Here is a 23,512-nt window from a genome sequence, read left to right as displayed (position 1 = left end):
TTCGAGTCACAAAAGAGGAAGTAGATCATTTGTGGCATATTTTTTAGTCCTACACTTTGGCTTCTAGCCAATTTATTAATTTTCAAGTCCCATGCATACACCTATAGGTCTTAACACGAGCTACTTTTTCAATTTTATATGAGAGAATTATAGCCTTTTGATTGATATTTAGGCTTGTTAGTATTATTGGGCAGTCTAGGCAACATGCTTTAATAGTGGTAGAGGATAAGTTTCTTCAAAGACAGTCTTGGAAATAGAAATTGCGCTGAAAAAAATATATTGAGCTGAAAAAAATATATTGAGCTGTCTATATAAACCCTGTTTTCTTCAATTGTGTACAAATAAATATAAATTTAGGATTTATTTATTTTTAAGAAAAATATTTTCCAAAAGTTTAAAACACTCAAAATAATTAATTAATGGAACATATTTTCCTTATTATAGGAAATATTGAATCATGTTTAAAGAAAATAGTTTTATCTTTTTAAAATATTAAATTATTTTTTTACATTTTGAAAATTTTATTAATATGACTATATATTTAATAACACTTTTTATTTTTAAATTACAAGTAAGCAATTGAAAAAAAATTATTTTTGTTGAAAAATATTTTTAAAGAAGACTTTTTATAAAAAAATATTTTTTAAATACAAATTAATTTCTGGATTTTTAGGTTTTGTCAAGAAAAACTTTTTTTGGTCCTATTCTTAGGTTCTCTAGGCTGGAGGGTTGGTTAGCCGTAGGATTTTCTAGGTTGATTTGTTTGGATTTTAGCTGAAATTGAGTTGGGCTATTCTCTCTCTAGGGTTTGTATGATATATTTGTTCTCTTTGCCTTAAAAGAGGCATTAGTAATGTGAATGTTCTGCATGTTAAAAAAAAAATTGTTTAATTAAATTTAGAAAAAAAAAATTCCTTAATTAAAATTTATGGGTTAATTTTTCAATTTTAAAAAATATATTAAAATATTTTTACTGTTTTAAAAAGTCTATTACTTAATTTTTTTATTTATTTTAACCGTTAAATATTAAAAAATAATAAAAAATGTCTCGAATATAGAGAAAATAATTAATAAATATTTTAAAAATATGAAAAATTAATTAATAAAATTTTTAAAATTATAGAAATTAAATAGTAAAATATTTAATAATAAAATTAATAGAGAGATTAATTAATAAATTTTTTAAAATATTAGAGACGTTTTAATGTATTTTTAAAAATAAAAAAATTAATTAGTGAGCTTTTTTCTATTATAAAAATTAAATATTAATTTTTTTTTAATTTTATAAAAAAATTATTTTTTTATCGTGAAAATATAATATAATTAATAAATTTATCTTTTTAATTTTAAAACACAATATTTTAATTTGATTATGTCAAAATCGATTGTACCTTTATTTAATAATTCTTTCGATTCAATAATTTAAATTTAATTAAAGAAAAAATATTAAAATATAATTTCAAAAATATCATTCTCAATAATAAAAATGATTTCCTCACTTTAATTCCTAAATCTTTTAATTTTTTTATTTTCTTTCCATTACAAAAATTACTTCTACCTTAATCGATCATCCTCATAAAATTTTAATCTCAATCGTTGCAGCAATTGAGGAGGAGATGTAAGAGCATCGGCAAACAGCAAGCGGCAGACCACGTGAGCAGCAAGCGACAGATCAATAGAGAGGAGCGACACGAATGATGGAGCGACATGAGCGATAGATGATGGATCGACCGGCAAAGAGAGCAATGTACAACACGAGCAGCGGTCAACATTAAGCAGTAAGCGATAGTAAGGTGTAAGCAATGGATCAGCCAGCAATGGGAGCAACGGTCGACACGAGCAGCGAGCAGTACGGATCAGCAGGCCTTGGCAGACTTTTTTCTCTCCATCCCGTGCAGGTGGGTCTCATTCTGCGTTACCTCCTGTTATTGAAGCTTCAGCTGCATTGTACCATTTGTTGTCTGTTGTTGATTCATCTTTACATAGCCACCTTGTTGAGCTTGGTGTTGAACCATAGTACTTTGCAATTCGCTGGTTGCGGGTTTTAGTTGGACGACAATTTTCATTTGAAAACCTCTTATTAATATGGAATGAAATATTTGCAGCAGATAAAAATAAATTAGAGAAAGGTGCAAAAGATGATGTAATGTTAGCTCCACTTTTAGTATTTTTAGTTCATCACAGGGAGCACTGATCTCATCCTCTGCCGTTTCTATGATACTTTATTTGAGATCTTTACTGCTTTCCACTGAAAATGCTACAACTTTGAGTTGAATTATAAATTTGTTAAAATTTTTATTTGTTTGTGTAAATTGAATTTGAGATTGCATTTATTGTTTTAATTTGTGAATGGGCTTTTATTTTGTGTTTTTCGACTCTTGAAAAAAATGAATGTTAAGAGAGAATGTATTGAGAGAAAAAAAAGAGAGAATGTACTGAGAGAAAAAAAGAAAAGAAGGGTAGTTCAGTCTTTTTCTTTTCATTAACATTTTATAAAGAGATTAAGAATCTTATTAATTTCATCCCAGCTCAAAATGTTTTCAAACACTATATATAAAAAAATTTCAGCTATTTATTGGTAAATTTTTTTTTATTTTTATCACATTACATATCTATATAAATTTTTATTTTTAATAAATATATATATAAATTTAATGCATTTATTTATTAAATCTTTTTATTTTTACTCAATTTCTGTCCCTATAAAAATTTTTCCAACAAAATATATAATAATTTTTTTATAAAAAATATTTACAGTCACATTTATATTTGAATCTAATTGTAAATAATAAAAATATATGATAACAATTAATAATATATTATATATTTTTAATAGAAATAAAAAATAATTTATTTAAATATAAATATCTATCATCAATTTTAACTCAAAAAATTTTCAAATACCGTATATAAAGAAATTTCAACCATTTACTTTTAAAATTTTCTTATTTTTACATCATTAAATATCCTATACAATTTTTTTCAACCAACACGTATGTAAATATAAGACGCTTATTTATTAAATTTTTTTATTTCTACTTTATTTTTATTTTTATATAAATTTTTTCAATAAAATATATAATAATTTTTTTATAAAAAATATTTACAATTCAATATATATTTGAAGCTAATTATAAATAATAAAAATATATAATAACAATTAATAATATATTATATATTTTGAATAAAGATAAAAAAATTTATATAAATATAAATATCTAAATTTTATCAATTTTATTCCAACACAAAATGTTTTTCAAACACCGTATATAAAAGAAATTTCAGCCATTTATTTTTAAAATTTTTATCACATTAAATATTTTTATAAATTTTTTTAACAAACATATATATAAATTTAAGACATTTATTTATTAAATTTTTTTGTTTGTATCTCATTTTTATAACTATAAAAAAATTTTCAACAAAATATATAATAATATTTTATAAAAAATATTTACAATCCGGTCAATTTATAATCTAATTGTTAGGAGTGTAATCGAATCGAGTTCAGCCAAATTTTATAAAATTAAGGCTCATTTATTAAAAAATTTTATAAGTTCGAGTTCGACTCGACCTCTAATATTGAGCTTAAACTCAACTCAAAAATTAAATACTATAATCGAGCTCGACTTGTGAAAAATTCGTTTAAACTAATAACGAGACTAATTGAAATTCGAATTCGAAAACTCGATTAAAAAATTCGTTTAAACTAATAACGAGTCTAATTTAAGTTCGAGTTTGAAAACTCGATTAAAAATCTGTTAATAAAACTTAATTAATTTAAATTTTTAAATATTAAAATTTTAAACTAAAAGATCAAAAGAGACTTTAATAAAATTAAATATAATTTAATTAAAATCTACTATAATTAAAATTTTAATTTAAAATACAATAAAAAATGAAATTTTTATTTATAGATAAATTTTACATTTTCATCTCTATAAATTTTTAATGTGGGATAGGAAATATTATTCCAATAACTTTAAATACATCATTATGGTTTTTTAAAAGTTTTGGGTTCTATTCCTATACAATAAATGATTAAATTTTTATTATTATTATTTAAATTTTAATATTTAAATCTTTTATTTTTTTATTATTTAGATTTTAATATTTAAATATTTATTTATTTATAACATCAAATAATATTTATTATTCAAATACTGATTATAAACTTTTATTTAATTATATAAAATATATTTAATATAAAATTAATGATATAATACTAAATTTAAAAATTATTTATTTAAATATTTGTAAAAAAATTAATTAAAAAATATATAATAAATATATAAATTTATATATAAACTGTTTATACAGATGATAGAAAAAGTTTTTCTTTAAATTATATAATTTTAATTAAATCTATATAATTTTATTATTAGTATCAATAGATATTTTTATATAAAATTTATTAATATATTATTATTGATTATTCATATGTTATCATTTAATTATTCATATATTATTATTTATTTTTATTTAAATATATAATTTGTATTAAATTATTTTATTATATAAAATATTACATAAAATAAACATATTAATATAAGTATAATCAATTTAAATTATATTATTATATATATACATTATACTCAAATTTTATGAATAGAATCATATTTATTTATATTTAAATTATATAAAAATTTTAATTTATAAAATTAAGCTAATAATATTAAATAGAAAAATAATCATATAAATATATATATAAATATATAAAAGCAATAATAATAACTATAATTTATTAAGAAATTTAATAGTTTAAAAAAGAGTGTTTAAAAAATAAATATATAAATTAATAATATAGTTATATAATTAAAGGATAGAAATATAAAAATTAATAATAAATATGTTAAATAGATTATTGAGTCCATTCACGAATCTCTTAACGAACCTTTTAATATATTGAGTATGTTCACGAATCTCTTAACGAACCCATTCACGAGCCTCTTAATGAGTCCATTCATGAGTCTCTTAACGAATTCGTTCACGAATCTCTTAACGAGTCTCGAGTCGGCTCATGAATCTTAACGAGTAGGCTCATGAATCTTAATGAGTTAAATACTACAAAACTCAAGTAAATTAAGTTCAACCTCGACTCGTTTAAAAATCGAATTGAATCCGATTGAGTTTTTTTCGAGTCGAGTCTCGAATAGTTTGGTTCGTTTAGAGTACTACTAATCGTAAATAATAAAATTATATGATAATAATTAATAATATATTATATTATTTTAATAAAACTAAAAAGAATTTATAATAACATAAATATCTAAATTATATCAATTTCATACTAATTTAAAACTTTTCAAATACTATAATATAAAAAAATTTCAGTCATTTATTTCTAAAATTTTCCTATTTTACCACATTAAATATCCTTATAAAACTTTTTTCCAACAAACATATATATAATTTTAAGGCACTTATTTATTAAATTTTTTTATTTTTATTCTATTACTATCCCAATAAAATTTTTCTTCAATAAAATATATAATAATTTTTTATAAAAAATATTTACAATCCCATTTATTTTTGAATCTCATAGCAAATAAATAAAATATATAATAATAATTAATAATATTTTATATATTTTTAATAAAGACAAAATAAATTTATATAAACATAAATATCTAAATTTTATCAATTTTATCTCAAACTCAAAATTTTTTTCAAACATCATATATAATAAATTTCAGCTCTCTATTTATAAAATTTTTCTATTTTTATCACATTAAATATCCTTATAAATTTTTTTCTAATAAATATATATAAATTTAAGGCACTTATTTATTAATTTTTTTAATTTTTATCTCATTTCTATCTCTATAAAATATTTTCTAATAAAATATATAATAATTTTTTATAAAAAATATTTATAATTCCATCTTTGAACCTAATTGTAAATAATAAAAATATATGATAATAATTAATAATATGTTATATATTTTTAATTCTATTTTGTAAAAATGTTGGTATAAACATTTAATTTAACAATACTAAATTTTTGTTTTCTCGGCCCAAAATGGGAAATATCAGAAAAAGCCGACAAAAAGCTATTGAACGACATCGTTTTTCTTTTCAGGTCCAGGTGGCTTCTCCTCTTCATTTTCTAAGCGCTTTCTTCTTTGTTGCACATCCTGCGTAGATACGAAGCGAGTTTAAACAGCTAAAAACCTCGGATTTTACAGTGAACAACACCTCAGTAATGGCGGAGCCAAAAACCAAATACGATCGCCAACTCAGGTACTGGTCGTTCATCGCCTTATCACTTCCGTTTTCATTTCATTTTCCTTCTCCACTCCTTCAACTTAGCTCTATCTTGCCCTATCTTTGTAAAATCACAGCTCTCAAATTGGGTAAGTTGGGAGAACTTCGCTGCTTTTTGTGCATCTCTCAATGGAAAGTTTTAGCTTAGAGGAAAAATTACAATAGTTCGTAAACATTGTAAAACGTAGCTCTCTATCTTGCTGTGCTGAATAGATGACTTATCTGAAACCAAATTTAAATTAAAAAATTGCTGAAATTAATTTTTGGAGTAAGTTTGTGGGCTAATCTTTGCTTCTGAATAGTCTGAGTAGAATCTTATATATATATTTCTCAGAAAAAAGTGAAGAGATATGATAATTAAAAGTCAAATTTAGGAGAGGAGCTATAGCAAGAAATTTACTATTGGTAAGAATGGTTGGGAAGGTTGGGTCGTGTTTTGAAATAAGCTGTTTAATTCAGAATCTCATGGATTTGTGTTGGCTGACCTCATAATTGTTCGCCAATGGGTAGTAAACGGTGAAAATGCAATAGGACCTTTGCTTATTTTGTTGAAGTGTTTGTGTTTTTTTGTCTTCAAGTCGCATACTGTAAGGAGGATCAAGATAGAACAGAGTTATAATGTACCAATCAGATAGTTTGTAAATGCAGATGAATTAGATGAAAAATTGAAGTTGAGAGTATAGTTTTTTATTTCAAAATTTCCGCTTAACAAATTAGTGTTTGTCTGAAACTTTAGGATATGGGGTGAGCAAGGACAGGCAGCCCTAGAGAAAGCCAGCATATGCTTGCTTAATTGTGGTCCTACAGGTTCCGCGACATTAAAAAATCTTGTTCTTGGTGGGGTTGGATCAATCACAGTGATTGATGGATCTAAAGTTGAAGTCAGTGATCTTGGAAATAATTTCATGGGTATGTTCCTCTGATCTTGCGTTCTATCTACTTCTATTTATGTTTTGTGCTTATCTTGCCTTGTGATTTTGGTAGTGGATGAATCTAGTGTGGGGCAATCAAAAGCAAAGTGTGTGTGTGCATTTCTTCAAGAGCTAAATGATGCTGTTAAGCTAAGTTTATAGAAGAGCATCCTGAAGCATTGATCGAGATAAATCCATCTTTTTTCTCTCAGTTTACATTGGTAGTAGCAACTCAGGTACAGAATGCTGTTCATCGATGGAATATTTTTGCCTTGAAAAGAAATATAAGCTTCCAAATAAAAAAAATGTTTGTGCTTATTTGGTGGAATTTTGTTTTATCATATTGTTTATAGCATCTTTAATGTGTTTCATTGTAGTGTAGTGTGCTTTTACACTCTTGTCTATTTATGTTACCCAACCTTTCATGTCATTTTTGATAATAACTCTTTTGTGGATTTGTTTTGTTCTGAGACTCATAAGCTTGTATCAGTGGCGTAATAGCAGAATTTGTGCCTTTTTTCTTACATGGTTCCTTAATCAATGTCTAAGCATTAGAAGTAAATCTTATATATATATTTATATATATATATATATGGTGAAGAGTTGTCTGGTTTATTTTCTTTATGTGCAATATCTTTACTGGAGGTTTCCTGATATTACTTGCAGCTAGTAGAAGATTCAATGGTAAAGCTTGATAAAATCTGTAGGGAGGCCAATGTGAAGTTGATTTTTGCCCGCTCCTACGGCCTTACTGGGTTTGTTAGAGTCAGTGTGAAGGTAATCTGTTAGTATTTTGTGGTTGAAATCATTGCAACTCCCTTGACATTTCTTCAAACAAATGTTATGATCAGGATACCATTATTTAAGAGAGCAGATGAACAGAGGATGTATGAACTACAATGGCCCTTTGTTGATATATATCTCCATTTGATTTCCCTCAAAGACAAGGGTCTTAGACAGTATCTCAATTTTATATTAATATTTGAAATTCTTATAAGGACATGTAACTATGATGGGCAGTCAAACTGTTGAAGAATTTGAGAACTGAAATATGTAGAAGTAGGAAACATGTTGTAACCATCATCGAATTATAGGAACCATCAATTTATCCAAGGGGCGAGAAATTGACTTGTAATACCCGGCTATAGTCCGGCATCGGAATTCCTATAGTCTGGTGGAATCTCGGATGTCGGAACCCTCTAGAAGGGTAATACATATGTTTTCTAAGGTAGTTTAACATGTTTTAATGTTTTAAAGTGTTAAAGGAAAAGAGTTTTGGAATGAAAAGCAACAAGGGAGAAATGCAAAGGTTCGGCCGCCGAAGGTCACCTTCGGCCGCCGAACATTGCATGGTTTCGGATTCACGTTCGGCTGCCAAAAGTGGTCTGGCCAGCCACCTATAAAAGGGCCAAAGGTCGGTGAGAGGAGGGTATTTTCTCCTCCACTTGCAGCCAGAGGTGAGCCAAAACCTTCTCACGTTGACTTTCATGGTTTTTATGATTTCCTTCAGATCTTTCAAAGTTTTGAAGGGCTTTATGTTTGTTTTGAAGGTTTTAAGCAAAAGAGCAAAGTTTGGAAGTTTGGAGCTTTGGAAGCTTGGTTCTTCATAACTCTACGTTGGGATCGTCTAATCTCTTGTTTGGAAGAGGTAAGAGAAGATCCTGACTTTCCTTTCTTGATTTTTGAAGGTTTTATGAAGGTTGTATGGGTAGTATGCATGTTTAGGTTTAGGTGAGGTTTTTGATACTCTTTGAGTTGAAGCATGTTTAAGTGTTGTTAGATGTGTTTGTTTGGGGTTTTAGGATAGTTTGAGACCCTTTTGTGCATATATATGTGTATGTGCTAGTTGGGAGTCGTTGATATGCATGTTGTAGGTTTTTGGGCACAGTTTGCATGAAACAGAGCAAGGTTCTGTCCCCTGGACAAAACCAGGTTCGGCCGCCGAACATGCTTGGAGGCAGTTTCGGCTGCCAAAGCTTGCCCCCGAAAGCTAAGCTTTCGGTTTAGAAAAGGACTTTCGGCCGCCGAAAGTATGTGAGTTTCGTCTCTGGACGAGACCTTCGGCCGCCGAAGGTGCCGCCGAACATGCATGAGTTTCGTCTCTGGAGAGGGGTTTCGGCCGCCGAACCTGCCGCCGAACGTGCCCTGTCCAGCCTTCTTTTGCATGTTTTCTGTGAATGTTCTAGGATGGTTTAGAAGGGTTTTGGGGAGTTTCTTAGAAATGTTCTTGAGTTAGTTTGGTCCCTCCTTTGTGTCCACCTGTGTAGGAACGGACCAGAGGAACCCCAGAGAGCAGCAGTGAGTACAGGGTCAGAACCTGCAGAGTTAGCACAGAGTCAGCCAGAGGTGAGTGGAACTTACTTTAATGTTTTAATATGAGAAATGGACATTTTATCATGTTTCATGCATCATGACTATGCTATAGGCTGAGTGCATTAGTGTACACGAAGATGATGCATTGCATTTATCCTTGATTCTATGACTGTATGGACATAGTAAGGATTCAATAGCCCTCAGAGGAAAGACCTGGAACAGCCCTACGGGGACCAGGCATAAAGACCTGGAACAGCCCTACGGGGACCAGGCACAAAGACCTGGAACAGCCCTTCGGGGACCAGGCATATGGTATAGAGGGAGTGTTGATCCGTCCATGCTGAGATGTGATTACTTGTGATGTGATACATTGCATGAGAGCATGTTTTATCACCTGTGCTTTATTACTGTTCTACGCACTGGGCTATAGTAGCTCATCCCTCTCCCCTAACTCCAGTTGTGCAGGTTCAGAGGTCAGAGGTCAGCAGGGTACAGGAAGAGTATTTTGTAATAGCTAGTGTGGACATGTAAATGTAAAGAGATAATGTATGTGTACAGTGTATAGAATGGTGCTTGATTATAAGAGTTGTAATCCCTTTTTGTGTTTTCACATGATCAGTGTATGGTGATATTGTTGTATGTTTATGAGAAAACCAGGCTTAACATTATGAGTTTTATCCGCCTAGAGCAATGAGGAGCTCTAGTAGGGATTGGTAGAGAACAGAGATAGTGCATGCACAGGTTAAGCCTTGGAATGAAGAAAAGTTTTATGTGTTTTACAGAAAATATATGATCATGTATGGGATGTCACAGGTTCACAGTCAGGATAGCAGGCTTACTACGGGTCCCGGCGACCTTAAGTCGATCTGGATCCTAGTGCCGGTGGCAGTTCGGTTTCCGGGCTGTTACAGATTGGTATCAGAGCATTAGGTTCACATGGTCGGACCTATATAGACAGAGTTGGGCCTATAGAGGTTTTTGCAGGTCAGGCACTATAGGGAAACATGTCCACTAGGATAGGATGTCAATCCTGTCGCTATATGCTGATGTGCAATGCCATGATTCATACATGTGCATTAGTTTATATGTGATGTATGCTGATATGTGTTGCTTATGTGCTCTGTGATGTGTTGTTTTCCAGAGAGAGTTAAGATGCGAGGAACTCGTCGATCCGCGAGATTGAATGGAGTCCCACCTGTAAGTGAGGGTACAGCTGCTCGTCCACCTGCCTTGCCAAGGGCAAGATCGCACAGGTCAAGCAGGGAGGGAATGTCAATAGACCCGAGAAGGTCTTCTGACGAGAGCAGAAGAGGAATAGGCAGAGGGGGAAGATCAGCAGAAGGGAGAGTTGCTATGGAGGAGGCTCAGAGTAGAGATGTTAGTATGGGGGTAGAAAGGTCAGAAGAAGGTATGGGGGAGTCTCAGGGAGGCGCTCAGGCCTCGGGGTTTGGCTATCCACCCTTTCCGCAGGGCCCAGAGTATCCGATGGGAGGCACGTCGGATTACTCCAGCTTTGCCCCATATCCACCCTATATGCCATATATGCCCTATCCTTCCTTCTATCCACCAAATCACATGTATCCACCCCCATCTGTTCATCCAAGTCCAGTACAGCCTGAAGTGATTGAACCAGTTCCTCCACCACCACCTGAACCAGTAGCCCCTGTTGTTGAAGTACAGCAACCCAGTTCTTCAGGGGGAAGTAAAGTGAAGATGACTGAGTACTTAAAGTTGGATGCTCCTAAATTCAATACGGGAGATGATCCCTTTGAGTATCTCAGTGCAGTCAGAATGATAACAAGTGAGTTGGGAGCAGATGATAGTAGGGCCATTGAGATGGCAGGGTTCACATTAAAGTGCAAGAAAGCCAGAGAATGGTTCAAGAACTATGTGGACCCCAGAAGTGACAGTATGACATGGGAAGAGTTCGCCAACGAATTTGCTGGGTGGGCTTTCCCTGACAGTTCCAGGGAGCTAAAGGTTGTGGAGTTTGAGCAGTTAAGACAGACGGAGGTGATGAGCGTTGATGAGTACACAGATAAGTTCTTGGAATTGTTGCCATACGTGGGTCAGGCGTATGATACAGATCAGAAGAAGGCAAAGAGATATGCCACAAGGCTTCATCCCAGGTATTTCTCTTTGATTCTTCATGCGGAGAAGGAGAGTTTCCACTCCATTGTGGATGCTGCTAGAAAGATGGAGGCCAGTGCCATAAGTCAAGGTGTAGTCAAGGCACAGTCTTCAGGTGTGAAACCAGGTTCCTCCTCACAGAGTATAGCAAGTGCAAGCAAGAAGAGATGGGAGAAATTCAGAGGAAAGAGAGGCAAGTTCTGGAACAGGATTAAGACGGGTTTGGGAATGAGTAGCGGCGCCAGCTCTAGCACAGATCTAGTTTGCAATAGGTGTGGGAGACCACATAGCGGAGCTTGTTTGTTGGGATCTACAGCCTGCTATAGATGTGGGCAGGAGGGACATTATGCACGAGAATGTCCTCAGGCGACTTTGGTTGCACCATCCCAGCAGATGACCGCAGGTAGTGTCGTCCAGTCCGCAGCTTCAGTTCGTCCACCAAGCAGTGGCAGAGGTAGAGGAAGAGGGGCAGCCTCTTCATCAGGGATGGGTTCCCGAGGTGCAGGTCCGTTAGCTCCAGCACGGATTTGCACCATGACGCAGCAGGAGGCAGACACGTCGAACACAGTGGTGTCAGGTAACCTCATCATTGGGTGTTCAGAGGTGTATGCTTTGATGGACCCCGGTGCTTCTCACTCTTTCATTTCTTATAGAGCCGCAGAGAGATTGGGGTTGATAGTCTCCGAGTTAGAGTGTCCTCTCTGGGTCAGTGGACCTAGATGTGACCCATCATTGGCAGAGTCAGTCTGTCAGTTCAGTCCAGTGTTTATAGAGGATAGATGCCTTCCAGCTGACCTTGTGGTTCTAGAGTTGACAGATTTTGATGTCATTCTAGGGATGGATTGGTTATCTACCTATAGTGCTACTTTGCACTGTAGGGACAAGGTAGTGAGTCTCAGAGACCAGGATGGGTCAGAGTGTGTCTTCAGAGGAGACAAGAGAGGGACACCTAGAGGTTTAATATTAGCCCTTCAGGCTCGTAGGATGTTGAGGAAGGGGTGTCAGGGGTTCCTAGCTTATGTGAGAGAGCTAGATAGTCAGGTTAGGGAACCATCCTCAGTACCAGTTGTTAGAGAATTTCCAGATGTGTTTCCTGAAGAGCTTCCAGGACTACCACCTGATAGGGACATAGAGTTTGAGATAGAGTTGATGCCCGGTGCTAGACCGATCTCTATTCCTCCCTACCGGATGGCACCAATAGAGCTGAGAGAGTTGAAAGACCAGTTACAGGATTAGGTAGCAAAAGGTTTCATCCGCCCGAGTACCTCCCCTTGGGGTGCTCCAGTATTATTTGTCAGAAAGAAGGATGGACCACTTAGACTTTGTGTCGACTACAGACAGTTGAACAAAGTTACGATAAAAAACAAGTATCCTTTACCCAGGATTGATGATCTGTTTGACCAGCTGTCAGGAACAGGTTGTTTTTCTAAGATAGATCTGAGATCTGGATACCACCAGTTGAAGATCAGAGAAGGAGATGTATCCAAGACTGCTTTCCGAACCAGATATGGGCATTATGAGTTCCTAGTAATGCCGTTCGGGTTGACTAATGCCCCTGCAGCATTCATGGATCTCATGAACCGGGTTTTCAGGGAGTACTTGGATCTTTTTGTGATCGTCTTTATCGATGATATCTTAGTGTACTCCAAGAATGCAGAGGAGCATGCCCAGCATCTGAGACTCATTTTGCAAACCTTGAGAGAGCATGGCTTGTATGCCAAGTTCTCCAAGTGCGAGTTCTGGCTAAGGAGCATTGCCTTTTTGGGACATGTAGTATCAGAGGAAGGAATAACAGTAGATCCCAAGAAGGTAGAGGCAGTCGCCAACTGGCCTACACCCACGTCAGTGACAGAGATTAAGAGTTTTCTGGGTTTGGCAGGCTACTATCGGAGGTTCGTTCAGGACTTTTCGAAGATAGCTGCTCCGATGACCAGACTGACGAGGAAGAATCAGAAGTTCGTATGGACAGAAGATTGTGATGAGAGTTTTGAAGAGTTGAAGAGACGGTTAACTTCAGCACCGGTGTTAGCTCTGCCGATCAGTGAGGAAGATTTCACAGTGTTCTGTGATGCATCCCGAGTGGGATTAGGTTGTGTGTTAATGCAGAATGACAGAGTGATAGCTTATGCTTCTAGACAGCTGAAGAAGCACGAGCTGAACTATCCGACACACGATCTTGAGATGGCAGCTGTTATCTTTGCACTTAAGATGTGGAGACATTACCTCTATGGGGTAAAGTGTGAGATCTATACGGATCATAAGAGCCTGCAGCACATCTTAAGTCAGAGAGAGTTAAACTTGAGGCAGAGACGGTGGGTAGAATTGCTCAGTGATTACGATTGTAAGATCCAGTATCATCCGGGTAAGGCTAATGTTGTAGCTGATGCCTTAAGCCGGAAATCACTTGGCAGTTTATCCCACATTGCCGTAGAGAGAAGACCGGTGGTGAAGGACTTTTACAGGCTTATGGATGAAGGGTTACAGTTGCAGCTATCTGGTACAGGTGCTTTGATTGCACAGATGAGAGTTACACCAGTGTTTCTAGAGCAAGTGGCTTTGAAACAGCACGAAGACCCTGAGTTAGTGAAGATTGCCAGGACTGTTCAGTCTGGCAACAGTGCAGAGTTCAGATTTGACAGTGAGGGGATTCTTCGTCATGGCAAGAGATTATGTGTACCAGATGATAGCAGTTTGAAGGAAGACATTATGAGGGAAGCTCATAATGCAAGATATAGCGTTCACCCTGGAGCCACTAAGATGTATCAAGATCTGAGAAGGGTGTATTGGTGGCCAGCAATGAAGAGGGAAGTGGCACAGTTCGTGTCAGCCTGCGAGACATGTCAAAGGGTGAAACTAGAGCATCAGAAGCCGGCTGGAATGCTTAACCCACTGCCGATTCCAGAGTGGAAATGGGAGAATATCGCTATGGATTTTGTAGTGGGGTTACCGGCGACGTCCAATAGGCTAGACTCCATATGGGTGATTGTGGACAGATTGACGAAATCTGCTCACTTCATACCAGTCAGGAGCAACTATTCTGTAGACAAGTTAGTGCAGGTCTATGTAGAAGAGATAATCAAGCTGCATGGAGTTCCAGTGTCGATAGTCTCAGATAGAGGACCGCAGTTCACCTCCAGATTTTGGCGGAGTCTGCAAGCTGCTATGGGTACAAGATTGGATTTCAGCACTGCTTTCCATCCACAGACAGACGGTCAGTCAGAAAGGACCATCCAAACCATAGAAGATATGCTGAGAATGTGTGTGTTAGACTTTGGCGGTTCTTGGAGGCAGCATCTACCTCTGGTGGAGTTTGTCTACAACAACAGCCATCATGCTAGCATAGGGATGGCTCCGTATGAAGCTCTGTATGGGAGGAAGTGCAGAACACCTGTTTGCTGGGAAGAGGTAGGAGAGAAGACTCTTGCAGGGCCAGAGTTAGTTGAGATTACCAACAAGTTGGTGCCTGTGATCAGAGAGAGGATCAGAACAGCAGTAAGCAGGCAGAAAAGCTATGCAGACATCCGTAGGAAGCAGATAGAGTTCCAAGAGGGGGATATGGTATTACTGAAGGTGTCTCCAATGAAGGGAGTGGTTCGCTTTGGCAAGAAGGGTAAATTAGCTCCACGGTACATAGGTCCCTTTGAGATCTTGCAGAAGATCGGGCCTGTGTCGTATAAGCTAGATTTACCTGCATCAATGGACCGAGTTCACCCGGTATTTCATGTTTCTATGTTAAGAAAGTTTGTGTCAGATCCAGAGAAGGTTCTTAGTGAGCCTGAGGTGGAAATCTTAAGCGATCTCACCTATGTCGAGCAGCCAGTGCGGATCATTGACACCCAGATTCGGAAGCTGAGAAACAAGGAGATACCAATGGTGAAAGTCCTGTGGAACCACCATAACCTAGAAGAGTGCACCTGGGAGACACGGGAGTCTATGCTCCAACAGTACCCATATCTGTTTTGAGGTTCGTTTTCCCCTTTTCTATGTGTTTTATGTTGTGTTAGGAACATTCGGGGACGAATGTTCTTAAGGGGGGAGAATGTAATACCCGGCTATAGTCCGGCATCGGAATTCCTATAGTCCGGTGGAATCTCGGATGTCGGAACCCTCTAGAAGGGTAATACATATGTTTTCTAAGGTAGTTTAACATGTTTTAATGTTTTAAAGTGTTAAAGGAAAAGAGTTTTGGAATGAAAAGCAACAAGGGAGAAATGCAAAGGTTCGGCCGCCGAAGGTCACCTTCGGCCGCCGAACATTGCATGGTTTCGGATTCACGTTCGGCTGCCGAAGGTGGTCTGGCCAGCCACCTATAAAAGGGCCAAAGGTCGGTGAGAGGAGGGTATTTTCTCCTCCACTTGCAGCCAGAGGTGAGCCAAAACCTTCTCACGTTGACTTTCATGGTTTTTATGATTTCCTTCAGATCTTTCAAAGTTTTGAAGGGTTTTATGTTTGTTTTGAAGGTTTTAAGCAAAAGAGCAAAGTTTGGAAGTTTGGAGCTTTGGAAGCTTGGTTCTTCATAACTCCACGTTGGGATCGTCTAATCTCTTGTTTGGAAGAGGTAAGAGAAGATCCTGACTTTCCTTTCTTGATTTTTGAAGGTTTTATGAAGGTTGTATGGGTAGTATGCATGTTTAGGTTTAGGTGAGGTTTTTGATACTCTTTGAGTTGAAGCATGTTTAAGTGTTGTTAGATGTGTTTGTTTGGGGTTTTAGGATAGTTTGAGACCCCTTTGTGCATATATATGTGTATGTGCTAGTTGGGAGTCGTTGATATGCATGTTGTAGGTTTTTGGGCATAGTTTGCATGAAACAGAGCAAGGTTCTGTCTCCTGGACAAAACCAGGTTCGGCCGCCGAAAGAAGGTTCGGCCGCCGAACATGCTTGGAGGCAGTTTCGGCTGCCAAAGCTTGCCTCCGAAAGCTAAGCTTTCGGTTTAGAAAAGGACTTTCGGCCGCCGAAAGTATGTGAGTTTCGTCTCTGGACGAGACCTTCGGCCGCCGAAGGTGCCGCCGAACATGCATGAGTTTCGTCTCTGGAGAGGGGTTTCTGCCGCCGAACCTGCCCTGTCCAGCCTTCTTTTGCATGTTTTCTGTGAATGTTCTAGGATGGTTTAGAAGGGTTTTGGGGAGTTTCTTAGAAATGTTCTTGAGTTAGTTTGGTCCCTCCTTTGTGTCCACCTGTGTAGGAACGGACCAGAGGAACCCCAGAGAGCAGCAGTGAGTACAGGGTCAGAACCTGCAGAGTTAGCACAGAGTCAGCCAGAGGCGAGTGGAACTTACTTTAATGTTTTAATATGAGAAATGGACATTTTATCATGTTTCATGCATCATGACTATGCTATAGGCTGAGTGCATTAGTGTACACGAAGATGATGCATTGCATTTATCCTTGATTCTATGACTGTATGGACATAGTAAGGATTCAATAGCCCTCAGAGGAAAGACCTGGAACAGCCCTACGGGGACCAGGCATAAAGACCTGGAACAGCCCTACGGGGACCAGGCACAAAGACCTGGAACAGCCCTACGGGGACCAGGCATATGGTATAGAGGGAGTGTTGATCCGTCCATGCTGAGATGTGATTACTTGTGATGTGATACATTGCATGAGAGCATGTTTTATCACCTGTGCTTTATTACTGTTCTACGCACTGGGCTATAGTAGCTCATCCCTCTCCCCTAACTCCAGTTGTGCAGGTTCAGAGGTCAGAGGTCAGCAGGGTACAGGAAGAGTATTTTGTAATAGCTAGTGTGGACATGTAAATGTAAAGAGATAATGTATGTGTACAGTGTATAGAATGGTGCTTGATTATAAGAGTTGTAATCCCTTTTTGTGTTTTCACATGATCAGTGTATGGTGATATTGTTGTATGTTTATGAGAAAATCAGGCTTAACATTATGAGTTTTATCCGCCTAGAGCAATGAGGAGCTCTAGTAGGGATTGGTAGAGAACAGAAGCCTTGGAATGAAGAAAAGTTTTATGTGTTTTACAGAAAATATATGATCATGTATGGGATATCACAGGTTCACAGTCAGGATAGCAGGCTTACTACGGGTCCCGGTGACCTTAAGTCGATCTGGATCCTAGTGCCGGTGGCAGTTCGGTTTCCGGGCTGTTACATGACTCTTCTTATTTCTTGCTGGAGCATACAGTGATTGAGTCAAAGCCTGATCACTTTCTGGATGATCTTCGGTTGAATAACCCATGGCCTGACCTCAAAAGGTAACTTCCACTTGTGTTGTGTTGGAGAAACGTATGTACATATTTTCATGTTTCTTATTCTGTAGTTGCCTGCTATAGTTTTGCCGAAACAATTGACTTAAATGCGGCTGATCCTGTTGCCCATAAGCACACTCCATATGTAATTATCCTTGTCAAGATGGCTGAGGAGTGGACCAAGACTCATGGTGGTGGCCTTCCATCAACTAGGGATGAGAAAAAGCAATTCAAGGTTTGTGTGTTAATTCATATTTCGTCAGTTTGGTTTGCTTTCTGCTTCTGCCTAATGTCTATAAATGACTTGTTATCTTGAATGTTAAAGGAGCTTCTCAAAACTGGGATGCTTGCTGTAGAAGAAGAAAACTATAAAGAAGCTATAGAGGCCTCCTTTAAAGTCTTTGCTCCTCGAGGAACTAGTAAGTAAAATTCTGAAGCATGGATTTAAATTTTTTGAACTTGTGTATTCAGCCTGTAGAATTAGAATGGAAAATAAGTTAAATGGATACAATTACTGGATGGGTATAAGTTTAGGAGGTGTTTGCTTCCTTGGGCACCATGTAAGTTCTAATACTAGAAAATTTTCAGCAGGTTTTGCATAATCCAATTTAATTCCTTTTATTTTTCAATACTCTCCGAAGCATTTCTCAAAATCTATTATAAGTACTCTTAGAAATTTTAAGATTTAGTGCTTGTTCGGTTGAGCATTTCAAAGCTAGCTGGTGTTTGGGTGTCCACCTGTCAGTTTGGGATGTTTTGTTAAACAGAGTGGTCAGACCAACAAATACCAACAAATTTTAAACATCAAGAATTAGCTATTTAAAATTATAATTGTAGTGGTAAAACCTGGGATTTCTAGAGTCAGCTTTTGGTTCTCCAATTGCTAGCTCTTAACTGCTAACATTTAGTCACCAACAACCAACATCTAACTATCACCACTGAAGCAAATAGGCTCTTAAATTCAGACCTCAGAACTGAATATTGGCTATATTTCATTTATTGCAAATCTAAAATATTCCTTTGACTGATTTATTTTGGACTCCTTATGGAGTGGATCACAGTTAGTGACTAAGTTATAATATAAAACAAAAAAATGAACCCTCAGCCCTGGTAAGTCCAGCTCTAAGGAATCAAGCTTTTTGAGTTTTGTGGCAAATATCAGAACTTTGAAGTCCTTGATTCTGGCCTTTCTTACTTTATGACTCTTCATCATTCTCTTCTAGATAAAAAGAAAAAAAAGGACAAAAAAGCTCTTAAATACTCATGAATTGTTAGGGGCATTTGATATGAATAACAAAATTGGCGGCAAAATTTACGTGTGCATATGAGTTGAGCCAAGCTTTCAATTATCCATCACTTTTTACGTAAGTGTAAGCTTAGCTTGAGCTCGACTTGAGCTTTACTATTAGAGCGTGAATTTGGATCGTTGATAATATTTTAAACTTGAACCAAGTTTGAATGGAGATTGTTCATGATACAAATGAGTTAAGCTTGAGTTTGGCTTGTTTTACGAGCCATGCTAAATTACTATTAACAGTCACGGCACCCTGTAACACTTTGAAATAAGTTTAAAACCATGCCTTGTACTAACCATCTAAATTATCCTACCATTATTTTGAACTGCTAAATGTAAATGAAATGCCACATCATCATCCTAACTAGCACCTTAAAATCTAAAATGGATAATTGTAAAGTAAATCTCAAATTTTATCAGTTTCAACAATTATATCCTAAACTTTAATTTCTTGACAAATATATCCAAAGTTAGTTTTTCAGTTTGGATTGATTTTTCAATTTGATTTGATTTACTTATAACTTCGAACAACTCATTTGTAAGAGTCTATCACTCATTTTCTGACACTCTTTTGTGTATATAAATGCAATTTTTTGCATTGTTATGGGATATAAGTATTGTGGTAAAACTAGCTCTAAGAATTTAAGAATCATGATTCTTTCTACGTATGAAATTAATCAAACATATCCTATTCTCTCTAATAGAGCTCAAAGTCAAAGGCTAATGAACTTAGCCATTTTGGCTTAATTAGACTGATTATTAAGTTTTAGCTTTATTAGAGTAGATATGACAAATATGATTAATTTTTCAAGTAGGAAAATCGTGATTCTTGAATTTTTAGAGATAGTGTCACCATAACCCTTATGACATATAAGGATGTGAAAAATTATACTTACCAATGCAATAAAGTGTCAGAAAATGAGTTATTGACTCTTAAAAATGAGTTATTGACTCTTAGAAATGTGTTGTTGGAAGTTATAAGTAAATCAAATGCAATTGAAAAATCAAACTGAACCGAAAACTAATTTTGGGGTATATTTGTTAAGAAAAAAAGTTTACGATACAATCGTCGAAACGGGTAAAGTTTGTTGTTTTATCTCTTTTGGGTTATTTTGAAGTCTTTATTTAGGGTGTTCAGTTGACTAGGAACATGGCATTTCCGCTAGATTTATTGTCCAACTTAATGGTAGGGAATATATAAAGTTAGGTGGAAAATTTTTAGTTTGGGGTATGTTTGTTAAAATGTGAAAGTTCAGGTTTTCTTTTTGGCATTATCCCTTTATTTTATTCAAGTTCGAGCTTTATATATATTCAAAATTTCAAATGTGTCTTATTACCCAAATACAATTTGAAGGTTGAAAAATATATTCATTTGAACTTTATTTGCAATTTAAAAATAACTTATTGTAGAAAATTAAATTTAAGTTACAAATATGATTATATTGATGCCATAAAACATCGTGCTTAAATATTTTAATTTTATACCATATGTTAAATAACTTAGTTGTATCATAGTTTAAAATAATAATTATATTATTTCATAGAATCATAAAGCAAGCTAATATATTTGCAAATTTATTAAATTCGTTAATGAACATGAATGAGTAAAATTTCAACCTAATGAGCTAGTCTAACAAGTCACTTCATGAGCCTACTCACAAGATGAGTTATTAATATTAAATTTAAACGGTAAAAATAAATAAAAATTCACAATTTGAAGGGCTGTTGAAAGGGCCCAATGAATTTCTAACTATAATTATATAATCTCTTTTAATTGATTCTTTTATTATATTGTCTTATTAAACAAGTTAGCTAACGAGCTTATTCAATGAGTTGGCTTACAAGCCTATAAATAGGCTAGTTTGCAAGCCTTAATAAGCTGAGCATGTATGAGCTTAGGCTTGGTTCATTTATTAAATGAGTCTAAAATTAGGCTTGAGCTTGGTTGTTGAGAAACCAAGCCTAACTTAGCCTCGAGCAGCTTGTCTGCAGCTCAACTTATTTACACCCCTAGATGAGAATGCAAGTGGTGGGAGGAGTCAACCTTTAGTAGAAGGATGTTGAAATAACCCATCCTAGAAAATTCATGACTCATTCTGCAATAATCTCGACTAAATTCATTCTGAAAAACACAACAGAAATCTTGTTAGGGAAACTTTCAGACCTTTCACAGCATGGTCTAATAAGTGCAGACCTCGCAGTGGGAAATTTATTGATGATTAAACATCACATTTTTCTTGGTGAAAAGTTGAAGACTTCTTGAGGAGCATAATTCTAGATTCCTTATGGATTAGTAGTGACTAGACAGTCTAAAATTGTAAAAGCAAAACCCTTAACCGGTAACCTCAGTAGATCAAACAATAACAATTAAGCTTGATTGGGCCTGCAAATATGTATTAGATAATCATGTAGGAACTAGTTGGTTTAGATAAGCTGAATGCTTTCTTTTTTCCTAATGTTTGTATAGGTTTGATTAGAAGGTCTTTACACCTTTTATTTAACAAAAAAAAAAGAAAGAGAACAGAGGGGGAGTTCCATGCACATTTTTTCACATCTATTGTAGAGCAATAGACCAGGTATTCCTGTTGAACAAACATGTTCTGCTCCTCTAGGGATGGGTTTGGCTTACATTGTGTTCAGAGAAACCGCATTCTGCTACAGCAAACCACTTGGCAAGTTTCTAAATGAAGTTGCGTGGGTGCTCTTTTTAAATCTATTTTTACTTCATTTTATTGTTCTCTAAATTTGCAGTTATTTTATCTGCTAGAGATGTATGTTCCTTTAATGATGGACATTAAAAAAGATCATTTGATTCCATGTGAATGCTGGCTACTTGCTTTAACTCTCTCTTTCACCTCTTTGTATCTCAGGTTCAGATCTGCAGCAGATAATTAGTGATAGCTGCACGGAAGTCGATTCTAATTCTTCAGACTTCTGGGTGATGGTGGCTGCTCTAAAGGTGATAAATTATACGCTGATGAATAAGTCTCAGCAACCACCTATTAGACGCTGATGAATAAGTCTCAGAAATACATACGGCTAGATAATGAAGTTCAAGCGACAAGAAGCTAGGGTAGAGTAAGACTTAGAAGTCAGATAAACAAAACTATAAAAGTGAAAGGAGTTATCCAGTTTCATGCAGTAGGAATGACCGAGATAAATTTATAAACTATACACCACTAAATGACTCACAAATACACACTCATATGGATTAGAAAAAATGGCAAAGAGGTTAAATGACCCACTAAGCTTAATCCGAACAAAGCGGGCATGAGAGATAGAATAAAGTATTTTCGATTTCATAAGGACCATGGCACACTAAGAAGTGGACTTTTTCAAAATGACCCCAAACATTTGATGTCAACTTTTTTTTTTTCCAATTTGCTAATTGGAGGAAGACTATCAGTTGGATTTATATTGGTTAGCTATGAATGAGGGGGATTGATTGGTGCCGATGGCTCCAATCGAAAATGGGTGAAACTACTAGCAGGTTGAGTGGTTGAAGAAGGTTGAGAAACAATAGTAGCTTTACATGTATTATCCTAAGTATAAAGAATAATAACATGTATTTGCAAACAATACATACATTTTAAATATCCTATTAAACGTCGACCCTTTAAACATTGACATTTTAAATATATATTTGCAAGCAATACATAACCACAAGAACAAATAACATATAGCAACCTAATCAACAAATAAATTTATTTACGTCAATGCATAATCACAAATTAAAGTAACCACTCCAGTTCACCTAGTTAATTCTAAACCATGCTAAAATTATAATTCAACCAGCATTAAAAGAAAAAAAAATAAAAGCTTTATCAAAGAACTAATAAATATAAACTAAAGCACGTGGAAGGACATAAAAATTTTCAATGTAGCCTAATCTCTAGCAGCATTTCCTACCTTGATGGTGCATGACACTATTTTCTTCTATTCTTGTAAGGTTGTCTATCAAACAATATAATCGGTGCCTACTCTTGGTTATTAGTAAAACAGATGAAATCATTGATCCATGAAGGAATGCCTCCATCTATGAATAAGGCATTAGATACAAAATTTGATGATTCAGTTTAATATTCTGATGCTTTTAGTGAGGTGACAGAGACATAACTAAAAAGTAATAGAAATTTATTACAGAAGGTAATAGAAATTTTGTATTATAAAACTACAGAAGGTAATAAATTTCTAAATTTCCATCACTTCTTATATTTTGGTCACCAAAATTTATCACAAAAGGTAACAGAAATTCTATGAGAAATGGCAAATTTACAATGATAATATTTCATATAACAAAATAAAAAATATTGATGATTACTTTAAAAAATCTTAAACCGTAATTAAATAACCAGATTAATAGTTTATAAATTCTAAAGAT

General features: G+C 35.0%; 1 protein-coding gene and 1 long non-coding RNA gene across 3 annotated transcripts; both read left to right on the top strand.

Moving 5' to 3' along the window:
• The first annotated feature begins 6,090 nt into the window (after positions 1 to 6,090).
• LOC110627487 (NEDD8-activating enzyme E1 regulatory subunit AXR1-like) lies at positions 6,091 to 23,253 on the top strand. Of its 2 annotated transcripts, none has more exons than XM_021773822.2 (8): positions 6,091 to 6,243; positions 7,004 to 7,176; positions 7,252 to 7,414; positions 7,845 to 7,955; positions 17,764 to 17,843; positions 17,922 to 18,072; positions 18,166 to 18,256; positions 22,002 to 23,253. In XM_021773822.2, exons 4-8 carry the CDS (start codon positions 7,860 to 7,862, stop codon positions 22,142 to 22,144), a joined length of 561 nt encoding a protein of 186 aa, XP_021629514.1. In that variant the 5' UTR covers positions 6,091 to 6,243; positions 7,004 to 7,176; positions 7,252 to 7,414; positions 7,845 to 7,859; the 3' UTR covers positions 22,145 to 23,253. The 2 variants fall into 2 exon arrangements, with proteins under 2 accessions (XP_021629514.1, XP_021629513.1); XM_021773821.2 differs by having other exon boundaries at positions 18,163 to 18,256; positions 22,002 to 22,720.
• Positions 8,577 to 9,506, top strand: LOC110627488. Its single transcript, XR_002489903.2, has 3 exons — positions 8,577 to 8,635; positions 8,729 to 8,826; positions 9,446 to 9,506. It is a non-coding gene; the product is annotated as an uncharacterized LOC110627488 (long non-coding RNA).
• Positions 23,254 to 23,512: the final 259 nt, after the last annotated feature.

The sequence above is a fragment of the Manihot esculenta genome, chromosome 12, assembly GCF_001659605.2.
Source record: "Manihot esculenta cultivar AM560-2 chromosome 12, M.esculenta_v8, whole genome shotgun sequence".
In the NCBI taxonomy this organism is placed as follows: Eukaryota; Viridiplantae; Streptophyta; class Magnoliopsida; order Malpighiales; family Euphorbiaceae; genus Manihot; species Manihot esculenta.
This window is presented reverse-complemented; position numbering and strand designations above follow the sequence as displayed.